This window comes from Olea europaea, unplaced genomic scaffold (genome assembly GCF_002742605.1).
Source record: "Olea europaea var. sylvestris unplaced genomic scaffold, O_europaea_v1 scaffold1478, whole genome shotgun sequence".
Lineage (NCBI taxonomy): Eukaryota > Viridiplantae > Streptophyta > Magnoliopsida > Lamiales > Oleaceae > Olea > Olea europaea.
Genome location: NW_019232340.1, coordinates 115,832 through 133,620, shown reverse-complemented (window position 1 = coordinate 133,620; position 17,789 = coordinate 115,832). Strand labels below are relative to the sequence as shown.

At 32.6% G+C, this 17,789-nt stretch overlaps 1 protein-coding gene across 2 annotated transcripts; it reads right to left on the bottom strand.

Moving 5' to 3' along the window:
• Positions 1-6,039: 6,039 nt before the first annotated feature.
• Positions 6,040-17,238, bottom strand: LOC111376258 (putative late blight resistance protein homolog R1B-16). Of its 2 annotated transcripts, XM_022999206.1 has the most exons (3): positions 14,956-17,238; positions 13,715-14,788; positions 6,040-6,222 (listed from the first exon to the last, which is right to left on the bottom strand). In XM_022999206.1, exons 1-2 carry the CDS (start codon positions 17,166-17,168, stop codon positions 13,753-13,755), a joined length of 3,249 nt encoding a protein of 1,082 aa, XP_022854974.1. In that variant the 5' UTR covers positions 17,169-17,238; the 3' UTR covers positions 6,040-6,222; positions 13,715-13,752. The 2 variants fall into 2 exon arrangements, with proteins under 2 accessions (XP_022854974.1, XP_022854973.1); XM_022999205.1 differs by lacking the exon at positions 6,040-6,222 and having other exon boundaries at positions 13,553-14,788.
• Between the last annotated feature and the right edge of the window lie 551 nt (positions 17,239-17,789).

Genomic DNA, 17,789 nt, shown 5'->3' with positions numbered 1-17,789 from the left:
CAACCCAACTCAACAAAATTTTTAGAAAAACCAACCCAAATCGGTCGGTTCGATTTGGGTTGGTTGATTTTTGTGTGTTGGTTTGATTTTTGCCCATCCATAGCTTCCTCTACAATGTTTGCATTTCAGTCCCATTATCTGGGTTGCGTTCATTTGATCTACCTTCTGTGCCAATGATGCCAATTGTGTAGAAATTGTTGTTAAAAAATCAACTTCGAATACCTAATAGCTTTCTTTCTACTTGTCCTTTCATTATGCCAAAGTGCAATGGTGAATGCTTTTCCTTCGTAATTTGGTATACTTAATCTGCGGTTATTTTTGTGATAGAACAATTGCATGCAGAGTCCACGTTAACAGTACTAGTCGAATTCAAACCAATGTAGAAATATTTCACCTGAAGTCACGTCTACAATCCGTGTTGTGGGCATTGGCGAAGTAAACCCTTCTATCATTCCCAAGCTTTAGAGTAGCATTTTAAGTCCAATTGTTGGAAAGTAGTAATCTCATCCACTAGCTTTGCAATCACTTTCGATGGAAAATATTTGTTAAGGAATTTTTGACTTAATTGGTTCCATGTAGTGATGTTTTACAATGGACAAGTTTCTAACCACTCCCTTGCTAAGTCTCTCAACGTGGATGAGAAGAGCCTCATTTTGATTGTTCCACTTGACATCTTAGAATACTCGATTGTTGTACACATGTTCAAGAATCTTAATATGTGAGCGTTGGGGGTTCTTAGTAGCTCTCCCAAAGAACCGCAATGCATTTTTGAGCATGTTGATAGTATCAGTCCTCAGGTGGAATGTTTGTTCGATCTCCGATTCAAATTGAACAAGATCTCTGATTCTCTAACGTTGCATATAAAGTCCTGAAAAAGGAAGCAAGAAATACTGTAAAAATTTTCTAATATAGTAAACTAAACTAAAGAAAATAGTAAAATTCATGTTAAAGCTAAAATTAACTAAAACTTGTCAAAAAACAATAGTCCCCAATAACGACGCCAAAAACTCAACCCTTTGAAGACCTATAAGTGCACAAGACAGTGATCAAGTAATATACAATTAAGTGTCGAACCCATGAGAACTATATGTTTAATCGAGTTAAAGATATTAACATGCTTAATCGAATAGAAATGTAGAGTTGTAACAAATCAATCTCTAATTTTTCGACTAATGCGAAAGCAAAGTAAATGTTTATCAAATTTATGAGATGTATTGCTAAAATGTAGAATCTCCCTTCTTATCCATTTTTAGTTCAATCGTTTAAAGTGACAATTTGAGATCATTCTTGTTGGTCAATGTTCATATTTTAATTAAAAACTTCTCTCGATAGCAATTATATCTAATCCTAAATATGACCTTCCTATATCTTATGATAGATACGAACATGCAAGAAAATATTAAATGAGCTAGAACATCTATAGAAATCATGTAAAGTATATATGTATGTCACTACGTGCTAACAATCCTATTACCTCTCTCGAAGACGATAGAACCCACAATTAATTCAACTAATGGCAAATTAATTGAGAAGCAAACTAAACCATAATAAATATCCAATCGTTCAAACAAATTAACATCAATCCATTTATTCGAACAAAAATCTTATAACAAAGGTTCATCTCATCCTAACAATGTAAAAACATCTAGCCGAACATTTTGAAATTACAAGAAATTATTCTAAGTTTGATAAACATCATCCGAAAATTAAATAATTGAAGAGAAGTCTTGAATTCTTGATCTCTCTTGAGTTTTCCTTCCAATTGTTGTGCAAATCTCCTGGTATGAATTATGTTGATAATATTCTAATAGTTCCACAATTTAATTATCTCCCAATTATGAATTCACCTTATTTTCTAATATATTTCTCGTGAATCTTGATGTTCTTGAGTTGTCTTTTTGCATAAAAGAGGCTCTCCTTAATGTAGAAGACATTCTAGTATTTATATGGCTTGAATCTAGGTTGAAAATATCGCCCAAATTCTTTCCAAGTAGAGTTTTAATCGTATAAGGAAATATGAGATTTGACTCATTTTTATAACTATGTGACCGCATAGTTCATCATAATGAGGCCCCATAGTTCAATTGCTAAGCTTTGATGTTTTTTTGCAGAGTGCCATTCAATTGCATGCCCAAATTCATTATGCATCTCATAGTGCAATTTTTGGCTACCTTTTCCATTTTTTCACTTTTTGGTCCGTGTACTTCTATGCATCGTCTTTTTCTTCCTTCTCACCTATAGTTTTTCCCTCTTAGGCTCCAAGTGTATCAAATTGAACCACTAGCATCTTCAATCTTCAATTCATTGTTTAATTCGACTATTGGCTTGTTGCTACTTCTAAATTTTACTTTTCTTTAGGACTTTTCCTTTTTTCCTTTCAATTTCTTGTTCAACGATTGAGTTTACCTATTTAACACAAAATGCAACAATTTAGAATATGTTTCATCAAAAGAACAAGTAAAAATCGCTATTTAAGGCCACGAATTAGTGTATAAAATACACTCATCAAACACTTCCAAACTTAAACATTTGTTCATCCTCAAACAAAGCTATAATCTAAATAACAACAAATACACAAGTATGCAAAGATATTTGGTTAGACAGTCTAGCTTCTTACCTCGAATTTAAGATTTTAGTGTTAATTTCACAAACATGCTTCAAAGTCTCACATAAAACCAATATCAACTCTTTCAATGCAAAATCGATATATGTGTGAGGAATTAAGTAATCAACCATGAATACACAAATTGTTACAATTCTCAACCCTTTGTAGTCAAATATATCATTTCATCTCTCTATGATTCACACACAAACACTTTTCCTTTTCTTTTCACTTGTTCCCAATGTCGTACTCCAAGGTTGAGTTCTCGCCATATTTAGTTCAGGTAGACATCACTAGTTGCAAGTCAATGCATCAATGAAAAAGGGTTTTCCAATTATTTGATTGCTTCGACCGCCAAGACTCGACTAGGCTAATTATCCTTCATCAAAAGTCAAATTTCCTCAAACAAGTATTTGGGACTTAGTTAAGGCATTTAATACTTTTGCCTTTTTCATACACATTTTTTTTCTGATTTTCAAAAGTAATTTTCTTTTTACATTTCCTCCCTTTAACTTTCTAAATGACCCATGTAGCAAGTTTTAGGCCGATGACTCTCAAATCCGATGATCTTAGGGAACTAGACTTCAAACACGCTTACAGGCTTAATAGCCCAAGTCAGAAGAGAACTTATTGTTGTTTCAAGTACAACTTCATATTCAATTGGTTTCTAAATGACCCTTGTATCAAGTTTTCGATCGATGACTTTCAAGTTAGATGACTTTAAGGCACTAGATTTTTAGACACCCTTATAGGCTTAATTCCTTGTGTCATAAAGGCTTCAAAAAGAAGTTTCAAATTTCATAAAAAAAAATTCTTTGATTAGTCAACGTTCCTTATCAAACTCCTATTCAAGCAAATTGACCTCCAACTTATGATTTTCACCCAATTTTATCCTGTTAGTCTAAGACAATCCACACATAACGTTTTCACACAAGAAATCCATATTTACATCCATATCTTCCTAAAACAGTAAAAATCATCCCCAAATTATAATAAATTTGGTCTTTGAACAATTAATTTAAGATAATTTTGGGTATGGTATCTATATTCAATCTTTCTACCTATCCAACATATAAATCAACATATTGCATCATGATGTAAAACTCAATTCTTGTGAGCGTATAATATCGAATTCTACAAGGGTAATAATTAAAAAATTTATGCATAATTCAGTTCGAAAGTCAACTGCCACCAACACATACTGATTGTTGTAGGAAGATAAAAGTGATCCCATAAAATCTATCTCTCAAACATAAAAACTCCACTAATCGAATTCAAAGGCATCTAATTCGTTTTAGAGATCACACCTGTAGTTGGCATTGATCACAGTATTCACATATTCATGAGCATCCATAATCAGCAAGGGCTAATAAAACATTGATTATAGAACTCTCGCTGCTGTATTTGAAGACCCAAAATGTCCTGTATAAGTTGAAGAATGAAAACATTTAGAATTTGAGAGATTTCCTCATTTGGTACACATCTTCGAATGATCTTATCAGCACCCCCTTCTGTATATATACAATCCTCCTAATGATAATATTTCAACTCTGAGAAAAACTTCCTTTGGTGTGCATTAACATAGGTGAAAGAACATTACAGCCCATGTAATTCACTATGTCCATATACCATTCCCAACTGTTAATTGCAAAGATATGCTCATCTGGGAAATAATATCGATTTTGCATGTTTAAGCCTTGGAGTTTTCACTTTTCTTCTTATCTCGGATATCGAAATCAAACTCTTGAAGGAGAAGTATCCATTGAATCAACCTAGGCTTTGTATCCTTCTTAAACATCAGATATTTCAAGGCTGTAAGATCTATGTAGACAACTGCCTTCTGTCCCATGAGATATGATTTGAACATATTGAAGGCAAACATAATAGCTAGCAGTTCCCAATCTGGTACAACTATAACCATCGTCGAAATTAACTTTATTTTAGAGGGATGAAGCATGTCAAACACTCTTCATAAAAATTGAATGTATCCTTTTCAAGTAAGTTGCAAAGATGCTTGGTGATTTTGGAGAAATCTTTAATAAATCTCCTGTAAAAACCCTGCATGGCTAAAGAAACTACATACTACTTTAATTGAAATTGGTGGAGTAGCTTCTCTATCACTTGAATCTTTGCATTGTCTACCTCGATACCAAGAAGAGCATATCATATAGCAAGTACATGAAAGTGATTTTAGTTAGCTCGAAAGTGTTTAGACTAAAGGATATTGCATTTAAACTTATTCCTTCTAGTGTTGTTTATTTGCCAAACACTATATATTGGATCATAAGTTTTTGGTACATGCAACTTAGTGTTGCAATGTGGAGAAACTCACGATAGTATCAAAGACTACTCAATTCGATCTTAGTTGTAGTTCTTCTAAGAGTGGCTCTAACTTGAATTTATTCATGGTAGTTCTGTTCGTACTCACAGTGGTATATTTATTATTGTTCTAAATATTTCTATAATGTTTCGAGGTTTTAAGTTCTAAAAACCATTTACAAACTGTAAGAGCCAAACTTTCATACTGTAAGTCCATCTAAATTTCTTTATAGGCTATGACTAAAAGAAATAGAGATGTAACGTAATTTTCCATTACATTTATAGATGGATTCACACAGTTCAATTGTGTTTCTGATTTTCGTAAGTTATGACATTGAATTGATTTATAATTTATTGAAGAGAGTATAAAAATCATATTATAGAAGTGAAGACTTTGATAACTGTTTAAGAAAGTGAATCTCTATCATGAGAATTCAATGATCCTTGTTTGTCAAAACTATATAGTGTATTGTGTAAAAGAAATGGAGTATTGCTTAATGTGATTATTTATGAAATAATGAAGTCCAACTTATTTTCTTTTGGAGGAGAGCTTTAGTCAATTACAATACATCATCAACGTTAGTACCTTTAAAATTGTATAAGCTTTGGACATATAGTTAATCAAATATGGAAACTCATAACAGACTCTATAAGTTTTTTATTTTTTCAAATAACTTTGAAAAATGAGTCTGTTAAGACCGAGATGTAACTCTATTAGGTACATATGACTATTGAAATAGTATTTATTTGTAAGTGAGATTTTGGATAGATATTGAGTTATGAGATGTGATATTTGACATTTTTCCTGGTGAATGAGAAATTTTGGAGAATATTTGTGAATCAGTTAATGTGCGTAAGAGTTGTTTTAAGATTTTGATTCAAGTGAGGGTAATCTGTTTTTGCATGGGAGCAATCTAATTTCAGTTATTCTTATTTCAATGATTCTTTGTTCTGAAATCCCCTTAATTATATGATACAAAGACGAAGAATTGAGCAAAGTAGTGAATATATATATGTGTGTGTGTGTGTGTGTGTGTGACGATCTGACTTCTAAAGATTTCAATATCACTAAAATCATATCTTAAATACTACAATGCACTTTAAAGTACTTAGTATCATGAAATAATAAGAGTGAATGCATAACTTAAAATTCGACATCAAAATAAAAGAAAATACTAAAAGTTTTAGCAGGATTAATAGCTAAACCAATAATTAACAAAGTTCTAAAGCCTGGTGGATCTCCATTTAGTTGTTAATTCGCGACCCATCTCATGCCTTGATTGCCAAAAACCATTCATTTCCTAAAAACGAAAAAGGAGGGGTGTGAGATAAAATACAATAAGAATATAAGTACATGAATTAACATGGTACAGAATTTAATAAACTTTTTACATACATAGGGAGACAAAAATTTATAGCGAATATATGATATGGAATTTTCATGCGTAGACTGTACTCTGGTTTAAATCTTAAAACATACATAAATAACCCCATTATCAATGTTCCAAAAACATAGCGTATGCATATAATCCCATAAAAATACTTATACACTTACTTATATCTTGCAAAAAATAAGAGAATTACTTTACAGTGTTTGAGACTTCAACACTTGATCGATGTGATAATTAATGAATATAGTATATTCGTGATTGTGGGTGTATGTATTTCAAAGACAAGTGAATGTATTTGAAAATAGAACATATGATGGATGTTTATAGGCACACTGAAAACATACATTCGTCTTCAGAAGTTAAGTTCTCAAATGGTGCTTCCGGAATTTGCTAGTGGAATCTCTCATTCCCATCTTAAGATGGATCACCTTTACCTATCTTTGAGAAGTTCTAATTTTCTTTGCCCTTATTATCCACCCATTTTGCTTCCTCGACTGCCCATTCTACTGCTATTCAAGCACTACCACAACCTATCTCAAGTCATCCATTAAACCCCATTTGAAACATCTCATCTTCTTCTCCTCTATGTCTACAAAAGTAGGGACATATGAGATAAGTCTTAATATTTGGTCAATAACATTGAGTCTTGGGTCAATGTGAGAAACTCAACTTCCTTCCAATTTTGAACACTCATGGGGTAGTAATTTTTCAAAAAGAGTTCCTTAAATTCGTTCCATGTCCCCTTGACCTTGCGATGGAGTCTCACCAATGTCTAGCACCACTTTCAATATAAATGTTGCACATATAACCCTTCTAGGATCTAGGCAGTCAATGAGTTCAAAGATCCTCTCTATGCTTACCAACCAGCTCTACCAGCTAGTTTTCTGTTTTCAAAGGATCTGTGCTACCACCAAAAGTTGTGGAATACTGTTTCCTGAATTGCTCTACAATAGTAGTAGTGGTTCTAGTGTCTACTATCGCCTCTTAAGGGGGTTGAGGTTGATGTGGTGCAGGTGGTGGTGTTGATTGCCGAGGAGATTGTGGTGCCGACGTCACAGTTTGGGTGAATGTACGCATTATGGCGCAAAATTGTTGGGCAAATGTGGGTCAATCGCAATAGATTGAGGCTATTGGGGTTGTTCATTTCTATTTTTTTTTCTACCTCGAGGTGCTGTAGCCTTGAATCAAATGTAATCAAGGAAATTAAAGACGGAAAAGAAAGAGAGCAATAACATATTTATTCATAAGTTCTTAAAATTTTGAAGACGAAAAAGCTGACAATGCATACCAAGCATCCATGCTAAAATGGAAAGGTCTATAGTTAAATGCAAAATTCTAAACATAACATCAATGATTATAGTCTAATAACTCATCTCAACACTCTTTTTCTTGATTTTTCTGAGGGTCCTTTCTTATGTTGAAGACATCTGGGTGTACTTTATAATGTTACCCTCACTATCAACCTATAGTATTTCTAGATAACTGATATAAGGAGCTGGATCGAATAGGCAACGATGGCGATGATCAGGCTCATATCCGCAAGCCTCTATATATTATCGTAATCCTTACCGTTAATGGCCAACCTTTCCATATGATTGGCAATTAGTGGTTGGGTAGATATGTGACAATCGAACATTACATCAATCTATTCAGCAAACTTTTAAGGTCCTAAAAAGGTTGAAAATGGCCTCATTCATATTCAACTCATGTCCATTTAGTCTCGCTCCTTGGTAGATCATTTCTATGGCATCCAAATATTTTATCGGGGTATGGGTTGGGTTTTGCTCGTAAGTCCTAAAGACGTGTAGAAACTTTGAATGATTTCTTGTCCTTTTCCTCTTGCTCTTAACTTGATCGGATCTTTTAATCATCTACAAAGGCGAAATGAAATTAATCGAAATCTTGATTTAACTTGAAATTTCCAAAAATAGGACTTTCCTAATCTAAAAATTTCCCAAAAGTAAGATTTTACTTTCCTAAATTTAGAGTGAATTTTTAATTTGTAGTCTTGCTTTCATTTCGTTGATTTCTAAAACATGTAATAAAAGGCTCCCGGTTGAGGAGAAGATTACAATAGATCACTTAAATACAAACTTTCCTTAGATATTTTAAGTTGTTTCGACAAATATTTTCAGTTTCATGAACACAAATTCACAAAAAATAAAAAATAAAATTAAAAATTAAAAAACTGTAGATAGAAACAAAAGTATCTGAAAGTATAAATTTTCTCAGTTGGGTAATTCCTAATCAGCACCCCATACTTAAAAGCATAATAATAATCATTCTTATCCTATTTTCACATAAATCTTTCATACTCAACATGCATCTATAAAATTGCATTATATAAGTCTTATAATTTCAAGATAATTCATGCTTCACATAATAAGCAGGTTTCATGGTATTTTGAATGATGAATATGAATGAGTAACAAGCATATAATTATAATATATCTGATTCGAGGAATCAGAACATGGAGAATGGCATAGCGAGGTAGTGACTTAAAATTCATTTAATTTTATTTCAAGACTAATGACTTATTTCTTAAAAATTATTATCTTTGGACCTGTTGATTCCTGAATAATGTAAATCTTTTTACATATATATATTTGAACAATTAAACTGTAACGTAATCTACTTAACCCATACACAAAAATTATATAAACAAATATTTTTTTTTTCTAAAATAATACGAGATTACTGTTCACATGAATAGTACCTCCACGTAAAAAGATTTTTATTTTTCAAATTTAAAATGTCTATAGAACTGTTTAAAATTCGTGCTCTGATACCAACTATAACAATCGGCTTCTAAAGATTTGAGTGTCACTAAAATCACATCTTGAATACCATACTACACTTTTAAAATATTGAAACTTTATTAAAAGCATAATGAAATAATAAGACTGCAAACATAAAGGACCCCATAATCAATGTTACAAAAATATAAAGTACGCATAAAACGCCATAAAAATAATTATACACTTGCTTGTATCCTGTAGAAGTGATAAGAGAATTACTAAAATGTACTTGGGACTTCAACCATTGGTCACTTGAATGAATATAGAATATTCATGTTTGTGTCTGTATTTCAAAGAGAAGTGAATATACTTGAAAGCTAAATAGATGATACCTATTTATAGGGACAACTATGCTTGGGGAGTTCTAATCCAATGCAATTTTGATTAAAAGTGATAAAATCTTATCATTATTCAACCATATTTCGATTAATGAGATAAAATAATAAATTTAAAATAAAAGATAACATTATCTCAATAATTTTTTTAATTTAATAATATAGAGATAAATCAAACTATTATCTCAACCATATAAAATTCAAATTTAATTCAAAGAGATAAAATTAAAGCATTATCTCATTTATCTTTAAAATAAAACAAGCTTTCAATAACTTGGGCTTAAGCCCAAAAGAAAAAATAAGACAAAAGGTGTGAGCTATTATTTACTTGATGGACTTTCATGTAATTGGCCAGCCTAAAATATTAATCGTGTTTATAATAGACCAAAGTTGAACTAATAAAATTAGTCTCACGGGTACGGGTATTACAATTTCAACCTAATTTGGGATGTGGTGAAAGTTTTAATTGGACATTAAGTTCATTGAGAATATTCTAGCTCTTGAAAATTTAGTGGAAAAGTTATGAGTTTATGATATATAAAGCTCATTTTGAGAAAAGGATTATACTCAATATGAATGTACTGAATTAGATAAATTATTTATTTCTATAAGCCTATGTTAGCCATAATAGTGTGTTTAAATTTACAGTTATACCAAATAAAACTAGAGACTGTATTTTATTTTCAAATGAGAATTGATTTGAGAGATCCACATGATTCGACTTGTAGATTTCACGTTAAAGACTTTTTAGTATATTGTGATAATTAATAGTTACACTCATGACCTTATACACAGTTATCTTAACAGTTTAATAGGGTTTAAATCTCATATGGATGAAAATTACTATATTTGTACAAGGTTCTAAGGGTAAGTTTTAATTCCAATTTTCATATTGATAACATTGTATTGACTAAGCATGAGAATGAGTGTATTGAGACTTTTTAATAAGGTTGTCCTCCGTCTTTGAGATAAAGGACATGGGTTTGGCAAAAATTATATATTTTGTGTTAAAAGATTATACTAACGTTTTTGCTTTGTTACAAGAGTTGTATACATTGAAGATTCTATAATATTTTTGAATGTAAAATTGCTACCCTATTGATATTTCTATATCAAAAGATGACTATATAAGTCTTCATATATGTTCAAGAATTCCATAAGTGCATCAAGAAATATCCAAAGAATCATATTTCGTATGATTAGGACTTAAAAGTATGCTATGATGTATACTTACCCTAAAATTTGTCATGCCATGGATTTAGTTAGTAGGTATCATCGTTATTCTTAGAAACGAGGGTGCTGCTATCAATTATTCTATTACTTAGAAATAGCTTGTGATTAGAATAGCTAAGCCAATGCTGATTAAGGATAAGAGATAGTCAAGCACGAGTAATAACTAGGTTTGTGCACTTTTACTATGTAGAGTAGAAAGAAGCATATCTTGTAATATATATCCTGGTAGTTGAAAAAATTGTTTGGTATAGAGATATTGAGCATCTAATGATATTTGTTAAGAATATAAGATCCATAATAGTTATGCGATTACCTCATGTGTTGAGGATCTTAAGTATCATGATGAAACTAAAGACTCGATTATATTTCGATGATAGACATTAGCAAAGAAAATACACTTATGTATCTACAAACATGATGATTTGTAATCACCATACTCTAAAAATGTCAGAGATATACTCGTTAGTGATGTTAATAGCTAGAATTGTGTAGAATATGATATTTTGTGTACCAAGAAAAATCTTGATTGAGTTTTAAATGCTTATATATGAACAATTTTTCAACAATAATCTATTGTTGGGATTACAAGATAATAGTTTGCATGAACATATAAAGTATGTTGAAGCGATTGAGATTGACTCACTCACACGAGTAAACACCTCAGATAATTTTGGGATATATTGAGATGAGATAAAGTGATCGTGTTATGTACACTATTTGGTTGCCTTGATGAAATATCAAGAGGAGATTATTAGAAGTAATTGAAATAGATCTTTGCTATCCATCAAACATGTTTAGTAGTCAAATTAAATTCCCAGTTTGAAATTTCCTAGATAAACTTAAGTGCAGAGGAATACTTGAACTAGGGTTTATACAATATTATTTAATTTTTATAAAAAAATGACACATGCCCTAAAAGAGGGGGAAAATATATAATATGTGTTTCATACCACGTGTGCTTTTACAACCAAGTGAATAAGTAAGTGAATGGACTCCTGCTTCCTCATTGTGTGAAACGTTGAGGTTTATATAACATCATATATATCTTGTGACTTTGGACTGTTTCTCGAGATATTTATTTTGATGTAGCTATTTTAGCATGTTATCAATAATTATGAATAATTTGGTTTGATGGGATGTCCCTAGGAAAGTAGCTGTTTTGAAGTTGAAGGATTTGAGTAAGAAAAAAACTATTTCAACGAATATTTATATTTGTATTCAATGATCGGACAATTTGTTAACCATTCAGAGTATAGAACATTATTTTGAATAAAATGATACGATGTGTCTCATAGAACATTATTTTGAATACAATGATACAATATGTATTTATATTTATATTCATATTCAATGATTGGACAATTTGTTAACCATTTAGAGTATAGAACATTATTTTGAATACAATGATACGACGTGTCTCATAAATAAATGAGGGATCAAGCCCATCATATATGAGTGAGAGATGTTATAAAATACAGGTAGTGGGTTCGTCCATGTGGAGTGACTCGACCCGTAAAATATTAAAGTGGACTGAAGGGAATGGTTTGAATTCTATTCAAACCCATAATTTTCTATAACATGCAATTAAGAGAGAGAGAAGATGGCAAGAAAATTGTGTAAAATTCGAATATGAAAATGCACCAAAATTGGACATATCATAAAATGACTATTTTGGCATGAAAACTTACAATATTAGACACTTTGATTGTGAATAATAATTTCCTTTCATTGTAATCGGAATTGGGACGATTGGAGTGCTAGAATATGGAGAATTCGGGATATGAAATAGCAAAGTGATTCAATCATACACACCTTGGAATTCTTGAACCGAATTTATGTTTAAGCATGCTGCGATTTTTTTTTAAAAAAATTTGAACTTTCATATTGGTTTAAGTAGGGATGGCAACGGTTTGGTTTCGGTTCGATTTGGCCAAAACCATCACCGAACCGTCAAATTTTTTGTCATACCATAACTGTACTATAACCACGTAAATTGGTTCGATTCGGTTCGATTCGTATATTGGTTCGGCTCGATTCGATTCGGTTAATAACCACAAAAATAAATTATTTTTTATAGGTCTATCCGTCAAATTGATATAAAACAATTTATGAAAAAAAAGTTAATGAAAACAAAAACACAATGTTCCAAACGAAAATACAAACATTATCCCAAATTTCAATTGCAAAATACAAATTTAAGAAACAATATTATGAATATAATAATACTAAACTTTTCCTTCATTTGTGATTCTTGTGCATTGCACTTACTTGATTCATGCTCAATAGTTCAAAAGTTTCAACCTTAACTCATATTTAATTTTCATTCTTCTCCACAACTCTTATTAACATAGATTGATACTCAAAATTGATTCCTATATAGTAAATAAGAAATGTAAGTAGAGAATACAACGATACAACCTACTCCAAAATGATTTTAACTAAGATTTAAAAAAAAAAGTACCTCTTTATCAACTTCCTCCTCACTAAATCTTGTCATCCCTAACAAAAGAATGATTTTTTTAAAGCGGTTAATCGGTTCGATTTCAGTTCAATGACATAAACATCATACCCGCACCACCACGAATCAGTTCATTAAAATCAAATACCATATCCGCCCCCATTGCACCATCAGTTCAATTTTTTCGCCCATTCGATTCGATTAATCAAGATTTTCGATTTTAACGGTTCAAATTGCCATCCTAGAATTCAGCCACACTCTTGTAATTGCCTATAATAGACTAAAATAATTTAAAAAACAAGAAGCTAACAGAACCAGAACCCGTTATTCTATAAGCTTCAAAAACAGTAAAATTGAGAAATATTATTAGGGAGGAATAATTAATCGAGAAGTCGAGAACTAATAATCGACATGGAGAAGAAAATCCTTTTCTGCCTTTTAGGTAGTCAACTTTGAAACTTGTCAAGAAGTTTCTTTAAAAACATACCAGTTGTGAGTGGATGATGTAAAGGAAGAAAAAGACAGAAATTAAAAGTTAAAAGAAAAAAAAAAAAGGGATCTTCCGAGATTTAACTTACTCATGTGCGTGTACCAGCAGAAAAAACTTCGGCTCTGTTCATGAGTCAGATCCAGAGATGATGATTTTAAGCTCTTGGTTACCATAGTATTCCAGTTGTTCTTCCTTAATTTGCATAACAGAATTTCTTACAGTCACGCAGCAAGAATGTGCCTCAATCATCTGCAGAGTTGGAATATTGCCTAATTCACAAGGGATATTCCTCAGTTTATTGCATTCTGTCAACACTAATCTTTCAAGTATCGGGAAATGATCGTATGAGACATTCCATTGTTCAATTTCAAGGCTATCTAGTTTCAAGAATTTCAGTTTCTGGAACTCATCATCTTCCGTGTTCCATATTTCTCCTTCAAAGGCATCACATTCTAATTTGAGTATCTCAAGGTTGGGCAATGTCCCGATTAATGACATTTTTTCGCAAGGCAAACCTAGTTTGGATAGAGTAAGCTTTTTGATACTACTGGGGAAGTTAATGGCTGTACATTTGCCTTTGAAGTCGCCTTGGAATACCATTTTGAGTGATTCAAGCTGCGTAAGAAAGTTGAGATCAAGATGGCGATAAGCCCCATCACCCACTGATAATGGTTTACAAGTGCATTTGAGGCTATGAAGATTTGGTGAACATCTCAAGATCTCTTCATCCTTCAAATCAAAAATACAAACAAAAGAAAGGGTTTCTAGGTTATTTATTTGCGAGCTATCGCAATTATCGCCGAATCTCACCGGGTCTCTGACATGAAGATGCCTCAATTTAGTCATATTCAGAAGGAAAGGTGGTATAACATCTGCATGCTCTGCAAGAATAATTTCTAGGTTCTCGAGGGTTTCTATTGATGAAGATAAACGTGGAATTCCCAAGTACCTCAAGTGAACAAGGAACTCGATTCCCTTTGGAACCATATATTTTACTTTCTCCAAGACCCTAGTAAGTTTTAAATTACGAAAAGGAATCAAAGGAATGCCATAGGGATAGGACAACAAAGAGCGAATATGTAGGCCAAAGGGTCTTGTCCAAGTAGCATCAGTGTGATCATTGACGTAGAGGCGATGATGTTGCTCATAGATTGAGAATTGACTAAATAAGGAACATCATTAGCAACCGCATGGATCAACATCGGCAACAGCAACAGCAACAGCAACAGCAACGTAGTTGACATGACCAAAATTATCATTAGTAGGCTGTAGGCTAAAATGGGAAAGAAAAACAAAACAGAAGGAAGTCATGAGAATGAGTTAACTTACTTTTCGACCACCTTCAGGAAGTTTTCTTTCCTTGCTATCCTCAAGCACATATCACGTATTAGATCGTGAATATAACAAGTTTTCACTCCACCATCGGATCTTCCTTTGGCAACTTGTACCAAGCTCCTGTTAATTAGGTCCATTAGATATTCCTCTGCTACATCCTCTAATCTTTTCTGCTCTTTTTTCTGTATAAAACCTTCAGCAATCCACAGTGATAACAACTTCCTAACTGGAACTTCGCTGTCTTCCTCGAATGCTCCAAAGTAAAGGAAGCACGGTTTCAAATGAATAGGTAAATACTCATAACTAAGTTCCAGTATATCTTTGCTAGGGTCCTTGGAAACGTAGGAAATTAAACTTCTTGCTACTTCTTTCCATAAATTTTCTTTCTCCTCCATATTTGAAAGAACAGAAGCTATCACAACGACAGCAAGCGGCAGTCCCTGACAATTTCTTGCAATTTTCATTCCAATGTCTTGTAGTTTTGGAGGGCAAAGATCCTTCTCGAATATCTTCTGCTTTAGTAAATCCCAACATTCATCTTTTGACAGGAAAGGAAGTTCATTAATAATACCATTTGATGATGCTTCCAAAGCCACATCTTTCATCCGACTGGTGAATAGAATTCTACTTCCATTTTTGTCATCTGGAAAATACCTTCTGAAATCATCCCATGCATTTATATTCCATATATCATCCATTACAATCAGATATCTCCTTCCTTTTAAATTTTTGTAAAGATATTCAGCCAACATCTCATCGTTCATGTTCACCATCGTATCCCGGTTAAGATTACTTATGGAACTCAAAATGTCAATTAAAATATTTCTCTTTTGATATGTTTGAGAAATAACACACCAAGAACGCTTATGAAAATGATAAAGAACAGAGGAGTCATTGTACAATTTCTTAGCTAAAGTGGTCTTACCAAGTCCAGGCATCCCAATGATGGAAATAAATTGTAGGTATCCTGGTCCTCCAACAAGCTGGCTTGCTATTCTGATCCTCTCCTCCTTGAAGCCCACAATAATTTCATCAACTGGGATAATGATTTTCTGTTGGAATGATGCTACATTTAGACTTGGTGCAACTTCTAGCCTTTCAACGCCATAGTCAAGCTTGATTTCTGAGAGTGTAGTTTTGATGAATTTATTCTTCTGGACGAAATCAGAGAGCCGAACGGTGAGATACCAAATAGGAACGTCTCCAACCACAAATGAGTTAATGATATATTCAGCTTCATATGCCAGGTTGCTAAGTCTCTTTACACATTCTTTCATCTCCAAATGTTGTCGCACCTCTATATCCTCGAGGAAGGATCTGGAGGACATCAATTCATCATGGAATGTTATTAATTGATCCTTGACATCAACAATGAGATCTGCCTTGTTATTTAGTAGATGACTGAGATCAGCAAGGAGAGAATCAACAATGAATAATGAAACCACAGCAGTGTTTTGAGCTGTATACGTTGGCAGCTTCGAGAATGTGACACAACACACTTCAATCTTTGCATTCAGGATCTCAAAGTTGGGTAACAAAATAGAAAGTGCCAGATCCACTCGATCGTCGGTGAAAAGGAATGAGTGCAAAAGAATTCCTGCTTCGTTAACAATATCTTCAATATCTATCCATATATTACTGATTTCTTGTAGTTCAGTACAGTGCAATGGTGTATCACCAAGAAAGGTGAGCAGAAATTTCAGATCCATCAAAAGAAGTTTAAGTTGATCTTCCTCCGGAACGTTGGAATCAGTTTCAGAATCCAGCAATACTTGTAGAGTTTCAACCAGAAAGTCTATAAAGCTTGGTAAAAGTTCGTTTTGCTTAGAAAAATGCTGCAGCTTTGGAATTGCAAAAATCTCCCTAAGCTCTGGTGTGAAACAGAAAAGGAGCTCTAAAAATTCTCGACAAGATTCTCTCTGTCTTCTGTAGTAGCAATCGTCAGCTAAATCCTCCGTCTGCTGTATTAGCAAGCTGCATCCCTTGAAAGCTGAATCATCAAGACGTTTCAACAGATCTTTAAGAGTACTATGCTCTGAGTGGATGTGCAGTTTGATTGCATAGCCAAATAGAACGTCCAAAAATTGTGGTCCGTTCCATCGAAAGCTTAGAATTTTTTGGCTTCCTTCAAGAATCAATTCATTTAGATGCGGAAAGAATGTTGGGTGTCTGATTAGATATGTCAGATAAATGAAATAGAAACCCATTTTCTTTTGGATGCAACGAGCAAAGTCAGAGAAAGGAAGCAAGAGGAGTGAATGCGTATACTAAGCCCCCTTTTTTCTGTGATGTATTTAAATTTATTAGAAAATATCTATGTAGTCACTTTTGGGTGCTCAAGTCAAATAATTTCCTCATATAATAATAAAGGGAAATTGCAGAGTGTGTCAATTTTCTTCAAGATATTTACAAAAATGTCAAATTTATTTATTTATTTATTATTATTATTTTTTAACAAGAATGTCAATTTAAAACATATTTATCCCTGAATATAATTTCAAATTCCTTACACGTCCTAATTAAATGAGATTTGACACAATGGAAAAAATTGTACAAAAATCTTGTCAATGTCTAGGTTGAAAAGTTGGCAAAAAAAAGAAAAAAAAAGAGATGAATCTTATTTCTTTCATTCAAATAACCCTAACTCTCTCATACACACACACTCTCTCTCATTACGGGCTTCGATCCAAGGGAGAAAAATATGGATTTGTACTCAATTTTTGCAATATTTTCATCTGTAAAGGGTTTATGAGATGCAAAAAAATAGAGTTTTTTGTTGGGTTTAAAATAAGAGCTGGAGCTTGGATTAAAAAGAAGTAAAAATCCTT